General features: G+C 49.2%; 2 protein-coding genes across 17 annotated transcripts in view; both read right to left on the minus strand.

Moving 5' to 3' along the window:
* The window catches only part of MCF2L (MCF.2 cell line derived transforming sequence like), a 198,872-nt gene that overhangs the window by 22,273 nt on the left and 158,873 nt on the right, over positions 1-17,726 (minus strand). For all 16 annotated transcript variants that reach the window (XM_066237338.1, XM_066237337.1, XM_066237335.1 and 13 more), the window contains 9 exons: positions 13,402-13,521; positions 10,666-10,782; positions 9,969-10,118; positions 8,903-9,027; positions 7,459-7,573; positions 2,323-2,442; positions 1,823-2,014; positions 1,147-1,338; positions 312-471 (listed from right to left, as the gene is read on the minus strand). In XM_066237338.1, coding sequence (XP_066093435.1) covers positions 312-471; positions 1,147-1,338; positions 1,823-2,014; positions 2,323-2,442; positions 7,459-7,573; positions 8,903-9,027; positions 9,969-10,118; positions 10,666-10,782; positions 13,402-13,521 — 1,291 coding nt within the window. The remainder of the gene's footprint in view (positions 1-311; positions 472-1,146; positions 1,339-1,822; positions 2,015-2,322; positions 2,443-7,458; positions 7,574-8,902; positions 9,028-9,968; positions 10,119-10,665; positions 10,783-13,401; positions 13,522-17,726) is intronic.
* LOC136309204 (barrier-to-autointegration factor) lies at positions 4,186-4,865 on the minus strand. Its single transcript, XM_066237352.1, has one exon. It carries the CDS (start codon positions 4,803-4,805, stop codon positions 4,536-4,538), a length of 270 nt encoding a protein of 89 aa, XP_066093449.1. The 5' UTR covers positions 4,806-4,865; the 3' UTR covers positions 4,186-4,535.

The following is a 17,726-nucleotide window of genomic DNA, read 5'->3' on the forward strand; positions in this document are numbered from 1 at the left end:
CTGGGGCTGAGGTTGGAGCTATGTGCGGGGAAAACTATTTTGGCAACAGCACCGAGGACAGATGGGTTGGGGAGAGGCTACAGTCCAGGGAAACAGGCCTAGGAAAGCCCTGGAATCATTGATACTCTAGCTCTCACAGCCACATACTCTCTCTCCCACAACCAATCAGCTCTACTGTGCTCAGCAAAGAAACAGCACAGATGAGAGCAAACAAACAAGTAGGCCCAGTGCCAATAAAACTTTATTTACAAAATAAATCACAGAACAGAAGGAGGGCATTCTCTGAAGGAAGGAGGCATGCCTGCACGTACCGGGGGAGGGGCAGGGAGACTTCGTGAGCGCCTCCGGCCGGGGGGCCACTGGCTGCACCGGCCTGGTCTGCTTGGCCGCCAGCTTCTTCAGGCTCGCCTGTCTCCGGTGAAACATCTCTTCCATACTCTCTTGCTTCTGGAAGACCTTCTGCACGTGTTCCTGAAGTGACAGGGTAGATGGCAGACTAATTAGCAAGATGCCTCATAAGTGTCATTTGTTGTCTGCAATTTAAAAACAGAACCACCATGGGTAGACTTGGCCTTGGCATGGCCTCCACTTTAAATGCTCGTGACGCGGCGCCCATCACGAGAGCAGGTTCTTCACTGAGTCTGCTCTTTGTGGACAGGGAGGGGGCAACCCCACTGCAGAATGAGGGACGCCAGGCCTGGAGGACAGTCAGCAGGAAGGGAGGGACATGCAGCCCTCTGCATGGCCCTGAAGGCTGCCTACGGAAGGGGCAGTACACCTGCAGCTTGCCCAGGGGGTGGGCTGAGTGCAGCTGGCCCAGGGGGTGGGCCGAGTACAGCTGGCCCAGGGTGGGGAGGAGTCCCACTTCAGTGCAATTTTGAGAGGAGCACGCAAGAAGCAGGGCCCATGGAAATGGCTACTTCAAGAGCACTCGCTTGCAGGGAGTAATGCCACCTTTTAAGGGAGGCAGTGCAATGATTTCTGTATGAGGAAGGTTGAGCCAGGTGACCCCCCCCCCAACTTGACATTTCTCTCAAATGCCTACTATCCTCTAAGAGTTCATGAAATGATTCTTTCGAACGTCAGCGGAGTCAGTCCCCACCACTCAGGACAGGTGAGCCACAGTGAGAAGCCGAGCTGGCGTACCATCAGGTCTTGGGTGAGGATGGGTTCATAGTCCTGGTAAATTTTATTGAGCTCCTGGATCTTATTTTCGGCACCGGTCTCCAAAAACTTCTCAATTTCTTGGAGGGCCGCCTCAGCACCATCCTGGGACTGGCACTTGTCCACAGGCTGCGAGGCCAGCAGGTAGATGCCCTCGTCGCACCACTTCATGGACTGGACCCGTGAGCGAGGCAGAGGGAGAGAAGGGCACTGTTAGCAGCTGAGTCTGGGCTCTCTTTGCGGGGCCTGTGGGCTGACTCCTGTATGGCTGCTGACCACTGTAATTTGGGGAATATTCGCAGCCCTATGGGTCATCCTAATCCTGCTGCTACGTCCACAGGATGCCCCTGGAGGGAATGCAGTGCTCTAAAAAGTCGAGCAAATCACCTACAGGACTCAGTTACACAGAGAGAAAGAGGCAAAGTGCAGTGAGCTAGCTAGATGATAAGTTTCTGGTCCTTTCAAAGAAATTATTGGTTGTTACAAGTGAATTCTAGAAAACAGACAAGTGTGTCAGGGCACGACCACCTGGGCCACTAGAAAGGCTCTACGCAGGAGGAGGGGCTTCTAATCAATGACTGTGGTGCGTGCATAGTGGAGGGAGCTGGCCAGGTGGGACCAAGACGGCTTGCCATCCGGGTGTGGGGCTGGGTCCTACCGCCTCCAGGAGGCTGTGCAGCTCCAGTGACTTGTTGAGTAGACCCTTCCTCTGCTCGACCTCCGTGGCGAACTGGTCGCAGAGGTGCTGGAGCTCGTGGCACTTGGGACGGATAGAGTCCACGGCGTAGTGCTTGTTGTCGATGAGCTGCTCCCCCTCCAGGGACAGGGTGCGGGCCCGCTCCACCGCCACCTGCAGGAAGCCACCGGAAACACAGCTCAACTTATGTTCAGTATAAGCATACAGGGCGCTTTTGTCTTTGAAAGACCTGTCGGGGTGGGGGTGGGAGTGGGGTGGGGTAGGGAGTGGGAGTGGGAGTGGGCATCGGGGGAGGGCAGGCAGCTGTCCCTACACCTGACAATATCGTTTGGGGCTGGGGGCTTCCACTCTGATGGCAGGAAAGCCCAATTCCTGTGCCTTTCTAAGCAACTTGGTGTCATCGTGATCACCACTTCCCCAGGCTGTCTCCCGCCCTCACGAGTCCACGTCCCAGTCCTTACTTTGGACTTCTCCTCAAAGCTGGTAAGGTCCTTCAGGAGGTGTTCCACGTGCGCCAGGCTGTTGCCCACGTCTGTGAAGGTTGCTATCTTCTGAGCTAATGCGTCTAAGGAGGCTTTGACCTGAAACAGAGAAGATGGTGAGAGACCCAGGCTCACATCAGAACAACCACAGCTGAAGGAAAGACCATGGAGACATGACCGAAACTGAGAATGAAGAGAGGAGGGGAAAACTGAGATCTCCCCCCACCCCCGAAAAACAGACCTAGAGGGAAACTTCCTCAATTTGATAAAGAGCATCTATAAAAATCCTATAGGCAACATTATATACATACTCTCGGCAAAAGCAAGGCTTTCACTCTAAGTTTGAGAACAAGGCATGAGTGTTTACTGTCACAGCTGTTACTCAAGTAGTAGCAGTATGTGCCAGTGCAATAAAGTAAAGAATAATAATAATATAAATAAACAAAAGGCATACAGATGTAAAAGAAAGAAATCAAACTGTCTTTGTTTGCAAATGATCCAATCACTTTTGTAGAAAATCCTAGAGATGACAAAACAACTCCTAGAATAAGTGTGTTCAGCAAGGTTTCGGAAGACAAGATAAATATGCAAAAATCAATTGTATTTCTATATATAGCAATTAATACACAGACACCACAACTAAAATATAATGCCATTTATAATTGCTTTAAAAATAAAATATGTATGAGAAAGCAATCAATGAACAACTAAGGTGTTGAAACGAAAAACTGATGATTGCTGCTTCTCATCTCTCTCTGTTCCCGTCTGTCTGTCCCTGTCTATCCCTCTCTCTGACTCTCGCTCTGTCTCTGTAAAAAAAATAATAATAAAATAAAATAAAATATGTAAGTTGTAAATTAAATCAAACAAAACATGTATTTAATAGGTATGTTGAAAGGTATACAACATTGATTAAAAAAAAATAACCTAGAAAATATAAATAAATGGTGAGACACATTGACCAAAAGACTCAACATAGTAAAGATGTTGATTTGCCTTCAAATGGAGGTTTAGTATAATTGCTACCAAAACCTCAGAAAATTTTTTTGTAAATAAAGGCAAGGTTATTTTAAATTTATGTGGAAAGGCAAAGGAACTAGAATAGCTGAAATAATTTTGAAAAAAATAAAATAAAATGGGAAGATTCATTCACCTGATTTCTAGACCTATTATAATAGCTACAGTAATCAAGACCATGTATTGACAGAGGAACAGAATACAGACCCAGAAATCAACCCAAACAAATAAGTCTGACTCATTTTTGACAGAAGTGGGAAAACAATCCAAAGCAGGAAAGCTAGCCCTTTCAACAAATGCGGTGGCGACTGGGCGTCCAGAGAGTTAGAAAATGAACCTTGACCTCATTCTCTCATCTGACACAAAAAGTAACTTAGAATGGACCATAGACTTAAATGTAAACCTATAATCTTTTAGGGAAAAAATAAGTTAGGGGAATATATTTGGGATCTAAGATTTAGCACTGACACCAAAAGTACAGTCCTTCAAAGGAAAAATTGATAAATTAGACTTCATCAAAATAAAAAACTCTGCTCTGTGAAAAACCCTTGTAAGAGGATACAAAGACAAGTGATAAGCTGGAGAAAAATAACTTCTTTTTTTTTTGTGAGAGAGACAGAGAGAGGGACAGATAGGGACAGACAGGCAGGAAGGCAGAGAGATCATAAGCATCAATTCTTCGTTGTGGCTCCTTAGTCTCCTTAGTTGTTCACGATTGCTTTCCCATATGTGCCTTGATGGGAGGGAGGGGGGCTGCAGAAGAGTGAGTGACTTCTTTTTTTTTTTTTTTTTTTTTTTTTTTTTATTTTTTTGAAGGCCACTGACTTTATTGATTTAGAAAACTTTATGTGGACAGTGACTGTTTTGCCAAAAGAAAAGCCAAATGGCAAAAACAGACCAGAGGTGAAGATGAGGGTGAGGGAAATGGCTACGAGTTCACTCATATAAGCTGGTAATTATCGATCTGAAACTGGGAGGGGAAGAAGGGAGATGCATGCAAGAACAAGAATTCCAAAAAAGTTGAATTGGTGAGGGGAGAGAACTCCCCCAAAGACCCTGGAGGTGAGTAGACAGCAGTTGTTTCCTTCGTAGAAGACAAGGGAGGAGCCCCCACTCCACTGCACACTCTGGAGACTCAAGGTTGGGGTTAGGAACTGGGGGCTCCCCAGAGAACATCACAAGAAGGCGTCACACCACTCTCGGAGGCACCCGAAGCAGTCCCGGGACTGCTTGGCATTGGCGCCACATGTGTCCTTTAGCCATTCCCGGAAGAGGTCTTCGTCTTTCTTTAGCACCAGAAACTGGCCAAGGACCACGTAGGCCTTGTCAAAGCCCCTTTCCTCCAGCTTCTTGCCCAGGACGTCACCAATGCCTGCCAGGCTCCCCACGGGCTTTTCTCCCATGGGCTCTGCCACGAAGTCTCGATGCTTTTGGGAGGTTGTCATCTTGATCAGTTTCAATCTGCAACTCCAGCTCCCCTAACGGCCCCTGTCGCCGCCCGGCTGCTCCCCTGAGTGACTTCTTGCTGAAGCCAGAGACCCTGGGCTCAAGCCAGCGACCTTGGGCTTCAAGCCAGTGACCTTCGGGCTCAAGCCAGCGACCATGGAGTCATGTCTCTGATCCTACGCTCAAACCAGATGAGCCGCGCTCAAGCCGGCAACCTCGAGGTTTCGAACCTAGGTCCTCTGCATCCCAGTTTGATGCTCCACTGCCTGGTCAGGCGAGGAAAATAATTTCAAACCACGTATCTGACAAAGGGCTAACACTGCAGGGGTCCCCAAACTTTTTACACAGGGGGCCAGTTCACTGTCCCTCAGACCGTTGGAGGGCCGCCACATACAGTGCTCCTCTCACTGACCACCAGTGAAAGAGGTGCCCCTTCCGGAAGTGCGGCAGGGGCCGGATAAATGGCCTCAGGGGGCCACATGCGGCCCGCGGGCCGTAGTTTGGGGACGCCTGACTTAAAGTATATAACGAACTCTCAAAATGCAACAGTAAAAACATAAAAAACAATCCAGTTAGAAAATGGGAAATAGAAACGCAGATATTTCACCATATCATCACCGATGATAAATAAGCACACGGAGAGATGTTCAAGGTCATCAGCCATTAAGAAAATGCAAAACAGAACTATAAGGAGATATCACTACACACCTATCAGAACATGTGTATAAAATTAAAAATCATTCCTCACCAAATGCTCATGAGGATGAGGGGAAAGTGAATTACTCATATTGCTGGTGGGAATGTAAAATGGTCAAGCCATCTGGAAACAATTTGGCATTTTCTTAAAAAGCTAAACATGCTACTACTATATGACACAGCAATTACACTCCTGAGCATTTATCTCAGAGATATGACACCTATGTTCACACAAAAGCCTGTACATGAATGTCTGTAATAGCTTTATTTGTAAAAGCCAAATCCTGGAAGCAGCCCAGAGACTTTCAGTGGGTGAATGGTTCAACCACGGCACGGCCATACCACAGACTACTGACCACTTAGCAGTAAAAAGCAATGAACTGTTGTTATACAGAACAAGCCTGACGAATCTCCAGAGAACCGTGCTGAATGAAAAGAGCCAATCCCAAAGGTTTATGTGTTGCACAATTCCATTTATAGAACATTCTGAAATGACAACATATGGGAATGGAGATTAGTGCTTGCCAGGGGTTCAGAAGGGGACAGAGGCGGGAGGCAGGTGGGGATGACTATAAAACAGAAACATGGGGGTCTTGGTGGTGATGGAATGTTTTTTTTTCAGACTTTATTCATTTTAGAGAAAAGAGGAGAGAAAGAGAGAGAATGAGAGAGAAGGGGGTAGAAGCAGGAAGCATCAACTCCCATATGTACCTTGACCAGGCAAGTCTAGGGTTTCAAACTGGTGACCTCAGTGTTCCAAGTTGACACTTTATCCACTGCGCCACCACAGGTCAGGTGATGGAAGGTTTTTTGTGTTGAGTGTGTCAGGGCCAGTATCCTGGCTGTGATCCCATGCTTTAGTTTGGGAAGATGTCACCATTTAGGGAATCTGGGTGAAGGGTACAATGGATCTCTCTTATTTCTTACAAGGGCACTTGAATCTACAATTACCCTAGAAAAGTGTGGTTGTCTGAAGAGCCTTCCTCAGTCCCCACAGAAATAAGTAATGGATGACCATCTTCCCCAGGTGCTTTCAGGGTGCTGTTCGCATTGGCTGGTGTTATTTCTGTGGTCTGAGTTAGGGAGACTGCTGTTCACCTTGCTGTCCCGAGTCTGAGCATGTGCGCTACCTTAACAGTGCTCAGTGAAGGCTGCTGAACTATTATAGATTCGACATTTTCCAAAAGGTGATATTCATGACTCTTTGAGATAGACCAGAACTGGAGGACGGTCCCCACAGAACTGTTCACCAGTCCTTCTCACCTGGCCCTTCGACACCGCCTCTCCGCAGCTTTACCACTGAACTTGAGGCAGGTACTTATTTCCTGTGTATTTATGATTCTTTCTTCTTGATCAGAGGTTTCCTGAGGACAGGAAAGATGTTGCCCCGGGTCTATGCTGTTCCAAATGGCTGTACCATTTTCTATTTCTGCATTGCACCAGGAAAGGGAAGACTCAGTAGATGTTTTATAAATGATTAACCGGCTTCCAGTGAGCTGGCCATCTCTACTGATCTAACACAATATGGCATCACTTCTGCTATAGTCCTGTCAGACTGACTCCAAGGCAGGACTGTATCTTTTATTTGCATATAGCAGGGCCCATGCCAGGCACACAGTAGATCCATGTTGGAGAAAAGAACGTACAAATGATCATAAAGGAAGAACAGAGGTGGCTTGACTAATTGACAAGTAGTGTGGAAAGAAGTATATACCAATAAACAGATTTTACATAACCTTTGCAAATAATGATTTACTCCTCAATCACATATTTCAAGGTTTAATCCGACTTGGTCTGGCATCTCCATCGCTAATGGAGATCATTCTGCACTGAGCCACACAGTCAACTGGGTAATTGGCTCTGGGCATCCAGGTGCTCCAGGCCTCCTACTGGCTTCCTGCAGCCAGAACGCCAGGTGTCCACCTACAGGCTCTCTCCACGCTCGGGGCCACTCACCTCTCGGAAATCCTGCTCAAAGTGCCGGAGCTGCAGACACTGCTCGAGTTTTTGCTGATGCTTTGCCCAAAACTCATCAAAGGCGGCCTCGGTTTCATTCAGCTGGGCCAGCAGCCTAGGAAAGAGGAGAGGCAGCCGTGCTGGGTGTTGGAGTGACCTGCGGGGCCTTGGGAAGAATCGCCCCCTGCAACGTCTCCAAGCAGCCTTCTTAAGACCCTCGCCTCCTCTAGCCCTGGGCCCTGAAGCACAGGATTCGCAGGAGGGGATTTCCTCAGGGCCCATTTACTTGAAAGGGCAGGTGGGTGGCTGGATGAGCTGTTTGTTAATTTTTAAAAGGCTGGGATGATAAAGGTTTTGGGTTATTATTTAAAGCTGTGGCTCAGGGCTAAAGGAAGCAGCAAGCTGCCACAATGCTCATGCGGGTGAAGAGCTGCCGCCACCATGCACTTCATTCCGAAGGCTGAGAATCTATGCTCCAGACACCGTGCCGGGCAAGTGGGAGCCAATTTGGTCTCACACTGGCCCGTCAGGCGTGCCCAGGCTAGCCTCCTTGTGTAGGTGAGGAGACTGAGTCTGGGGGGAGTCGACAGTGTGCTCCAACTTCCCCTATTCTTGACATCATATCTACACGCGGCTCTCCTGTGCCCCGGGCCTAGTCTGTGTCCCTGGCCCAGAACACCTACCTGCTCTGTGTGTGAACTTCGGCTGAAGGAAGGAGCACAGGTTAAGAGTAAAAAAAAAAAAAAAAAATCAGCCAGACTCTAGGCCTGGATATGACTGTGATGAGCTGGGAGCCTGTGGGCCGGCCAGCCCGCTGCTCTGCACCTGTCCCCCTCTGGTCCCCACACAGGGAGGTGGGGCCTTGGCACTGACCTGGCTGCGGGGGAAGAACATGGGGTGAGGGGAGGTGTGTGCTGTGTGGACACTGCAGGGCATCACAAGGTGTTAGCTAAAGCAGTTACCCATGCAGACACTTTACCCTGCGTTCTGTCACACGGCTGGAAACCAAGGGAGGAAAGTACAAATCACCCCCTTTCCAGGGAGAGAAAAGACCTGCTTCTGCAACGTGGGGCTGGAGCTGAGAGAGGCCGCAGGCTGCCTTCCCACCTGTAAACCAGCAGAGCGGAGCCCAGGTATGACATGGGACAGGGGAGCGATTAAGTGCAGACCCACAAGCCTGACAGCTGCTGTCACCCCTGCTCTCCCTTAAGGAACTCCTGCCTTAGGAAAAAAAAAAAAAAAAAAGCAATCACTCCCGGAAACTTTCTCCCCAGAAAAGCTGCTTCCTTTGAGATTTGGAAGGAAAGAATTTCAGCACTAAGTACTCTGAGGTCCCCTTGCTTCTCTCTGAGATGAGGAAACGAGGCTCAGAGAGGTGACCAGGCAGCACGGGGTGGAGCTTCTTGCCCCTGCCTGTTTCGTTTCCACGGCCCGAGCCGCTCACCTCTGCACGGTGGTCTGGTTGTCCAGCTGGTCCTGGTTCAGGCTCTGCTCCGGGCTCTTGGCCAGAGGCTCCCTGATGCTCTCCAGGATGCTCTGCCCCTCGCCCAGCGCCAGCCTCATGTCCTCCTGCGGGAAGAGCGCAGCACCTCGCACCCCAGGCCCGCCCACTCCCCGGACTCTGTCCGGGCTGGAGAGAGTGGTGGGCTTTGTGGGGCATCCCCCGAGGGGAGTGGGAAGGTCACAGCACCAGCCACAGTGAGGCCTTCCTACCCGCTGTGCTGACTGCTTGCTCACGGGGGAGAGCAGGCCGGTGTTGGGGAGACTCCTCCCGCTGCGACCACAGCAGAGCTAGGGTTACAGGTCACTCAGGGGCAGCAGGATAAGGTAACAGGACACCAGACCTCTAGGTGCCCGCTTCTGCAGCCATCCTTGCTGCCGGAAGTGAAAGGGAGCGAGGGGTCCTCTTGGCGTGGGTGGGGGCAGCCCCCAAGGGCCACCAGGACGCCATAGTCACCGCTGATTCAAAGCCTGCAATGTGCAGGTCAGGCAGGGGGTACAACAGACTCAGGGAGCACAGCTCCCTCGGAATGTGCTTATCCAGGAAGTGGTGGCAAATATGTGAGTACAGTGACTGTGAGTTTCAGCCTCTCTGGGTCAGCCCACCACTTCTCCACCTGCCGTCCATAGGACCCTAAGGGCGCAATTTCTCTCAGTTTATTAATAAGCAACAGAAGCACCTAGATGGAGGGCCCTGCTGGAAGACAGCTCGGGAGCTGGTTCAGAGAGAAGCCGCCTCTGATGCTTTCTTTGCTTCAGTCAGATTTCACAAGTTACTCAAAACCAGCCCACGAGGTGTCTGCATTTATAGCATCCCCTTCTGCTGCTTTTAAAAAGGAGCACATTTCAGTTCTCATTGCAGAGACCGCCTAGCTCATCAGCATCAAAAGGCATCTCTGAAACCCCTTCAATTCTGTCTCACCGAGTGCTGCGATCAGCCTTCTACTGCGCCATCGCCCGCTCAGACAGAAGACTCCTCCCGCCCCTGCCCCCGCAGAAGCCGCTCATACCTTCACTTTGTCTTTCTTCTCCGTGTGTGCGCAGAGCACCGAGCTCGTCGACTGGACGTCATTGGGCAGTTCCGTTTCGGCCAGCTCAGTCCCGAAGGACTGCAGCATCTGGGCCGTCTGCTTAACCATGAGGGCAAAACTTTCGATGGCCTTGGGAAGAGGAAAAACACCATCACAAAGCTTTGCACGCACCGCACCCTCCTGCTGCCTGAAAAGCATCACCAAGGACCAGACGGGGCATCTTCAGAGGGGACTGGGCCACAGCAAGCCTGATCTCCGTCAGGTAAATACCTTCCCACTGGTTTCTTAGCCTCACGACTTCTTCAGAAACATACCAGATACGCTTTACATATGCTTTCATCACCTGGAGCCATTCTATGCTCCAGGTCTCTCTCCCTGTTGAGAGAGGTGTGAGTGCCGCAAACGACAGCGATGTGGGGTTTTTCTTTCTTTCTTTTCTGTCTCTGAGCCCAGAGAAAGCCACTCCCAAACTTATTACTCATGCCTGTTTCTTTGGATGACTAAGGTCCACTGAGACCATCTCCTCATTCTTGGGGAGAAAACTTGGGTTAACATGAACATGTCTTTGAAAAAGGCAGCACTGAAATGCAAGAGCAATGCGAGAGGATAAACTAAGGAGTATGGAGAACCATAGCCCGAAGCCAGCACCCACCAGAGAGTGGCCAGAAAAACTCACCGTGCGGTGGCACAACCACCTGGTGTGGCAGTAATCCAGGGTCCCGCCCAGGTCCTCAGTCAGCTGGGACTTGTCGATGTAACCATGTAATTCTGGTACTGAGCTCAGCATTATGACCTAGCAGAGAAAGAAACTCGCCCCCATAAACAGAACGCCCAGCAGACAGGGTCAGGACACGCTCTCCTGCTGGTTGTTGAGCGTGGCAGTGCAGACAGCACTCGCTGCCTTTGGACCCGGGTTTCAATCCCAGCTCTGCCACCAACTGGCTGGTTGACTCTGGGCAAGTGGCTTATTCTCTCTGGGTCTCAGCCTCCTCATTCATGAAATGGGTGTATGATGACTGATCTCATCAGATGACAGCCACTGAAGGAAGTAAAACCCCTGGCATAGCTGGCCTTGCAGTGGACATCAGGCAATTTACATTTTTCTTGCCCTTTCTGAGGTCATCCTGTCCATGAGTTTTGGATAAAAAATACAGTCTTGCCCTGGCCGGTTGGCTCAGCGGTAGAGCGTCGGCCTAGCGTGTGGAGGACCCGGGTTCGATTCCCGGCCAGGGCACACAGGAGAAGCGCCCATTTGCTTCTCCACCCCTCCGCCGCGCTTTCCTCTCTGTCTCTCTCTTCCCCTCCCGCAGCCAAGGCTCCATTGGAGCAAAGATGGCCCGGGCGCTGGGGATGGCTCTGTGGCCTCTGCCTCAGGCGCTAGAGTGGCTCTGGTCGCAACATGGCGACGCCCAGGATGGGCAGAGCATCGTCCCCTGGTGGGCAGAGCATCGCCCCATGGTGGGCGTGCCGGGTGGATCCCGGTCGGGCGCATGCGGGAGTCTGTCTGACTGTATCTCCCTGTTTCCAGCTTCAGAAAAATGCAAAAAAAAAAAAAAAAAAAAAAAAAAAATACAGTCTTTGCTTTGTAAGCAGTCACATAGATGCCACAAAACAGGTCTTGAGAGGTTTAGCTCAAATGTTATTTGAAACCACCTCATACATTATTAAATACCATATTAGTTTAAAGCAGGGGTTCTCCCCCAGCACAATTCTGTCCCTCAGGGGACTACGTTTGACAGTGTCTGGAGACACGTTTGATGGTCACAATGTTGGGAGAGGCGGTGCTTGAATTTGAGGGGGTGGAGAGTAGGGGTGCTGTGGAGAGTAGGGGTGCTGTGGAGATCACACACAGGACCGTCCCTCCAGAGAATAATCCTGCCCAAACTGTCAGCAGTGCCAATGTCAACTGAGATCTCTTGATTGAAACATGATTTTCATTTAAAAAATAGGCTACAATGTCAATTTAAAGTAGAAAACAGTTCTCAGCAGAGACGACTCCACTCTCTCTTTGTTCCTCTAATAAAACCATCCGTAGCCCTGGCTGATTGGTTCAGTAGTAGAGCGTCGGCCTGGCGTGCAGGAGTCCTGGGTTCGATTCCTGGCCAGGGCACACAGGAGAAGCGCCCATCTGCTTCTCCACCCCTCCCCCTCTCCTTCCTCTCTGTCTCTCTCTTCCTCTCCTGCGGCCAAGGCTCCAGTGGAGCAAAGTTTGACCGGGCGCTGAGGATGGCTCTGTGGCCTCTGCCTCAGGCGCTAGAATGGCTCTGATTGCGGCAGAGCGAAGCCCCGGATGGGCAGAGCATCGCCCCCTGGTGGGCCTGCCGGGTGGATCCCGGTGGGGCGCATGCGGGAGTCTGTCTGATTGCCTCCCTGTTTCCAGCTTCGGAGAAATACAAAAAAAACAACAACAAAAAAAACAAAAACCATCCATATATAGCTAAATAATGCTGATGCATGACCAAAGACTAGTTCATTGGGCACTGTAAGAATTTAAGTCACCTTCTTATATGATTTCTGTATCTCCATTAACATCCTGTCTATGTTTCATATATATATTTAACCACAACAGGAAAAACAAAGGAACCCATTGTTTTCTTAACATTTTCTATCTAGCACCGACTTTAGCACACAGCACCAAAACGCTGATATGAGTACATCTTTCTGAGAACAGACGAGACCTTGCGCTTTCAGCGTGGTATGGCGGTAGAAATGAATCCCTTTTAACAACAGCATTTAACAATATCATTCAGATGATGCTTTCGGTAGTTCTAAAGAAGGATCTAAAATGGGTCAGCGAAAGATGCCGGGGCTAATTTTTGTGACACCCATTTTTGGCAATTCACTAATGTGCCTGATGCCAAGGAGGACCCCTTTCCAGCAGCTGCCCTGTGCCAGCGGGAGTGAGAAGGTGAGGTAGGGGTCCGGCAGGGCCGGGGCTTACCACCCCCACTGACAGTCGGGCCTCCCTGGCATGCTTGGAGGAGGCCTGCACCACTTTCTCAGCCCTTCTCTTGTCCCCAGGCGCAGGCAGAACCTGGCCTTTCCTCACTAGGAGGCAGGCGATGGCGCTCAGCCCATTAGGCTCCGTTCTTCCTCAGCTTTGTAAGAATGTTCTCCACTGTAAGAATGTTCTAGACTCATGGCTGTGATGAAATGCCTGAACTTTTAAGGTGGTCCATCCACAGTCACACTTGACACAGTCAGCCTGGGGTGGGTCCTGGCAGGTGGAGAAGAAGGATCATACTGCCCCTGGTTGCATAAGAGGAAGTACAATTTCCGACTGTGTGGTTTGGGGTTTTATGTATGCTCACAGCATGGAAGTTAGCACCTTGAGGATTTCAATTACAATAGGTGGGCCAAGAATACAATTAAGTTTCCTTCTGCCTACAAAACTAAAGCAGGGTATACCTACCGGAACCTTCATCTTAAAGTCATCTCTATTGAACTTGAAAGCGAGGTCAGAGAGAGTTCTTTGGAAAAATCCTGTTGGGCGCAGAACAAGGACGAGCTGGAGGTTTGCTGGGAAAGATGCCTGTAAGACAATGGAGGGCTGTTGCACCACCCGTGGACAGCTGCCACGGAGCTCAGGGCTCCCACACCTGCGGCTAACAGCACAGTCCGGACGCCAAAGACTCAGCTTACAGGTCCAGGTATTTCCAACATCAACGTCATCCTAAGATAAGAAAAGGTTACAGGCACTGGACTCTGTTAGAGGCATTACCGTTTCTTAAAAGAGAAAAGGTCACATTGTTTGGTGCAACTATGTTATGCTAACTTATAAATGAAAAGGTCAAAAGCTTATTACACTTGTTACAGACCAAATTGTGTCTCCTGAAATTCAGATGTTGAAGTCCAAAACCCTAGTGCCTCAGAATGTGACCATGTGTGGAGATAGGGTCTTTAAAGAGGCAATTAAACTAAAATAAGGTGTTAGGGTGGGCCTCCAACCCAATGACTGGTGGGTGCCTTATAAAAGGGGGGAGATTTAGACCTAGACATGAACAAGGATGGACACAGATACGCACTAGGAGAACGTCATGTGAAGGTGAGGGCAGAGATGGGTGATGTGTCTACAAACCAAGGATTACCAGTCACACCAGAAGCTGGGTGAGAACTTGGAATATGCTCTTTCTTGCAGCCACAAAGGGAACCAGCCGCCACCTTGATCTTGGACTTCTAGCCTCCAGACCGTGAGGTAATAAATTTCATTTGTTTAACCATCCAGTCTGGGGACTTTGTGGTAACAGCCCCAGGGAACCAAAACACTTGTCAAATAGAAACAAAGCCATTCAGACACGTGTATGTATCACCTAACAGAAAGATAAAAATAAGCATGCACATTCACACCCTTAGATATAATTATGTGAATATGTTCAGTTACCAGCTCTGCTTACAAGGTGACCTGGGGCAAGTCACTTAACCTTCTTACGCCTCAGTTTCCCCAGTCTGAAGCAGAGTTAACAAGTGCCTTCCCTACTGTACACTGTTAAAGGTTAAATGACCTAAAGGACATGCAGAGTTTGGTACAGTGCTCACACGAAGCGCTAAAAAATGTGGTGATGACAGATATATGGTAGGAAAAGGCTATTCTAGATGCCAGATTATTTCCAGATGCTGAAATCCAGGCAGACCCCTTTACTAAAACAAGAAATTTTGAAGCAAGGGAGTTTGATTTCCGGGTAACTAGGCTAAATGCACAGAAAATATAATATGTAGGAAAGAATGGCATAGCCTAAGGCCTGAAATGGATCTGGCAGCAAGGAATGGAAGAGGAGAAACCAGCTTGCCCAATATCTTGGCTGGAAGGTCAGTCCTGGGTCCCACTCTAATATCCATGCTGGTTTCAGCAGAAGTGGTAGAAGCGAGCCCCGAAGGGCATGGAGCTAGGGAGTCCCCCATCAAGGATCAGTGGGTGACCTATCTGCACCCCAGAACCCAATACGTCTGTGGGTTTTTCTGAGCTACATCATCAAGGTAGAGAACTGCCACCCACTTACTGGTGATGTCCCTGCTGTGTCTGCAACCTGGCCACTCCTTGAGCTTGGCCTTGAAGGTCCTCAACGCCTGCTGGGCACCTCCACCATCTTCTAGGAACCTTGAGGGCAGTGCTAAGACTTCAGTGATCTGCTGCCTCTGGGTTGGGTGTGAGGCAGTACCCTTCCTGCCTGAAGCCCCCTGGACATACCCTCCCTGCGGGGCCTCCAACGTCTGTGCACCATTGTCACAGCCCTGGAAACAGGGACCACGTGTCCTTGGTCACCAACGCTTTAGCAAGTCCTTGCTAAGTGCTTATGGCTGTGAGGACAGGGTGGTGAGCTGTCGTGAGGTGCCATCGGCCCAGCCGTGGTCTGTAGAGTCTCCCATGTTCACCAGCGGGACTCACAGCTGGGCCTGGTGGATCGGGGGTCACTCAGCCCTGCGCCCTGTGTCTCACCGTCACACTCCACGCTTGGACACAAACCCGTGGGGGAGCACGCAGTGCAGTGGGGAGACCTGATTGCTCAGTGCCAGCTCAGGGGGACTGCGGAGTAAGCCCCCTGGCAAGCAGCGCTGTCTCTGTTGTGCCCACCCCTGCGGACCTGCGCCAGCGCTCACAACGTTCGACTCCTCAGGGTGGAAAGAAGCAACTCAGAGAACCACACGGAGAGTCGGCAGCCCGAGGGTAGATTCTGTGTCACTCACCATCAAGAGGACTGTGCCAACCTGTCACCGTCATTTGTGAAATTGGCCACCACTCTTTCAGGAAGACATCCTTAATGAAAGTCTCTTCCTCGAGGTGACAATGAGTCACACTTTTCTAAATTTCAGTATCGTTTGTTCGCCCTAATTGACACCTCATTGGCGGATGTGCTCTGTAAGTACACATTTGAACTTACAGGATAAAACTGTGCCCTTGTCCTTCTTCAGCGATTTCACTTAAATAAGTCAATGCAGGCGGCGAGAGGACACACTGGCTTCGGAACTGACTCCATCCCGAGAGGAAAGAGGGGCCCTGCTGAGCCAGCAGGCTGGAGGGGATTGTCAACGTCAAAAATAGTTCCTTCTCCTCCTTTTCTCTCCTTTAGTGTTTCCTGTTCTATAACTTATTGAATCTTTATAGTAAAGAGAGTAATTGTTGAGATCCTAGCCAAGTGAGAAGGCTTAAGGACATACACAAACCCATATTTTGAATATAAACAACAGTATATTAAATCTTCTCTGGGTTGGAACCAACCATATGTATGAAGAGCTGGAGAAAATACCAAAATGAAAACTTTATTTAAAAATAAAGGTAACTGGATGGAGGATTTGGGATAAAGGCTATAAAATAACATCTTTTTGTAACTTACTTATTAATCAAGTAATCATAAAGTGATTATAACAGGTTTCTATGTAATACGAAAGCAGTATTGTTTATTATCGGGGCTGACCTTGATTGACATAGAAACGTATATAATGCAATGACTACACAAATGTAATCTGGGGATAGAAAAATGGGAGTTAACTGGCTTCTGAATTAATATTCCTAGAGATTTAACAAACTGAAGAGACTACACAGCCAAATCCACCAGAGAACACTGGAAACTCTGTGGAACCCCGGTGCTCTGGGGAATTCTGTTTGAAATCTTCCCTGAGTTCAATGACTGCCTTAACTTGTGCTCAAAGCCACGGTAATCCAGCCTGACGCTGTACACGTACTTCATTTCAAACGGAGCAGCTGAAACCTGGCCAATGATATCTGTCTCATAGTAGCCAAAAAACAAACACAACTTTGTGTAATAAATATAAATATGAACGCTTGGGTCTCAGCGTTAAGCGATAAAACACCCGGAGTCTGGAGCAGAGAAGCTGACTGTGCGCGGAGGCCTGAACCCCCGGGCGGTTCCCGGGGGGTCCGGACGTGAACATTAAGGAGGGGGCATGAGACCAGCCCGCTGGTCAAGATTGTTGACATGCTCGTAAACATCATGAGGGAAAGACACGTTAGTGAAAAGTAAGTAGTAAGGGCATAAACTTCGAAGGAAGGACAACCATTAAAATGAGTACGCTCCGCATTAGGACAACGGCACTACCCAGTCTTCCTTCTGGAACACTGCGGGCAGCACCACCACTGCTCCTGTCCTCACCTCCCCTGGGCACGCACCACCTCAAGCTCAGACCTCTAGTAGCTGGCACCTAGCAGGACTTCAGTAGCACTGTTTAATATACAGTAATGCCTCGGTTTTCGTTGACTTCAGTTATCGTCGGTTTTGGTCTTCATCAATATTTTCCATAAAAAATTTGTCTTGGACTTCGTCGGCGTGCCCACGTGACCTTGCTGCTAATTTTGCGAAAACAAAGGGCGACCCATGCGTTCTCCTGCTCGGTGTGGCATTGTTTATTGTTGTGTGAGCATCACCCCACGCCTCTAGCCAAACAATTCCATTGCTTTCCAGTGTTTTTGTGTGTTTTTTTTTATTGATTTCGAGTGCCAATACTACAATTACATGTAAGTGATTTCTCTGGACAGTAATTGGATTTACATTGATTCATATGGAAATAATTGCCTCAGTTTTCATCGGTTTGGATTTCGCCGATTGTTTTTTGGATGGATTATCGATGAAAACCGAGGGATCACTGTAATATTACTTTACCACATATGGTGTATTTACTGGATGACCCAAATATCCTGGGTCCCTCAGAGACTTCACGTGGATTCCTTTCTGCACACACAGGAGCGTGGGCTTTGCAGGCAGCAACCAGAGCTCTCTCCAAGCA

The sequence above is a fragment of the Saccopteryx bilineata genome, chromosome 6 (genome assembly GCF_036850765.1).
Source record: "Saccopteryx bilineata isolate mSacBil1 chromosome 6, mSacBil1_pri_phased_curated, whole genome shotgun sequence".
Taxonomy (NCBI): Eukaryota; Metazoa; Chordata; class Mammalia; order Chiroptera; family Emballonuridae; genus Saccopteryx; species Saccopteryx bilineata.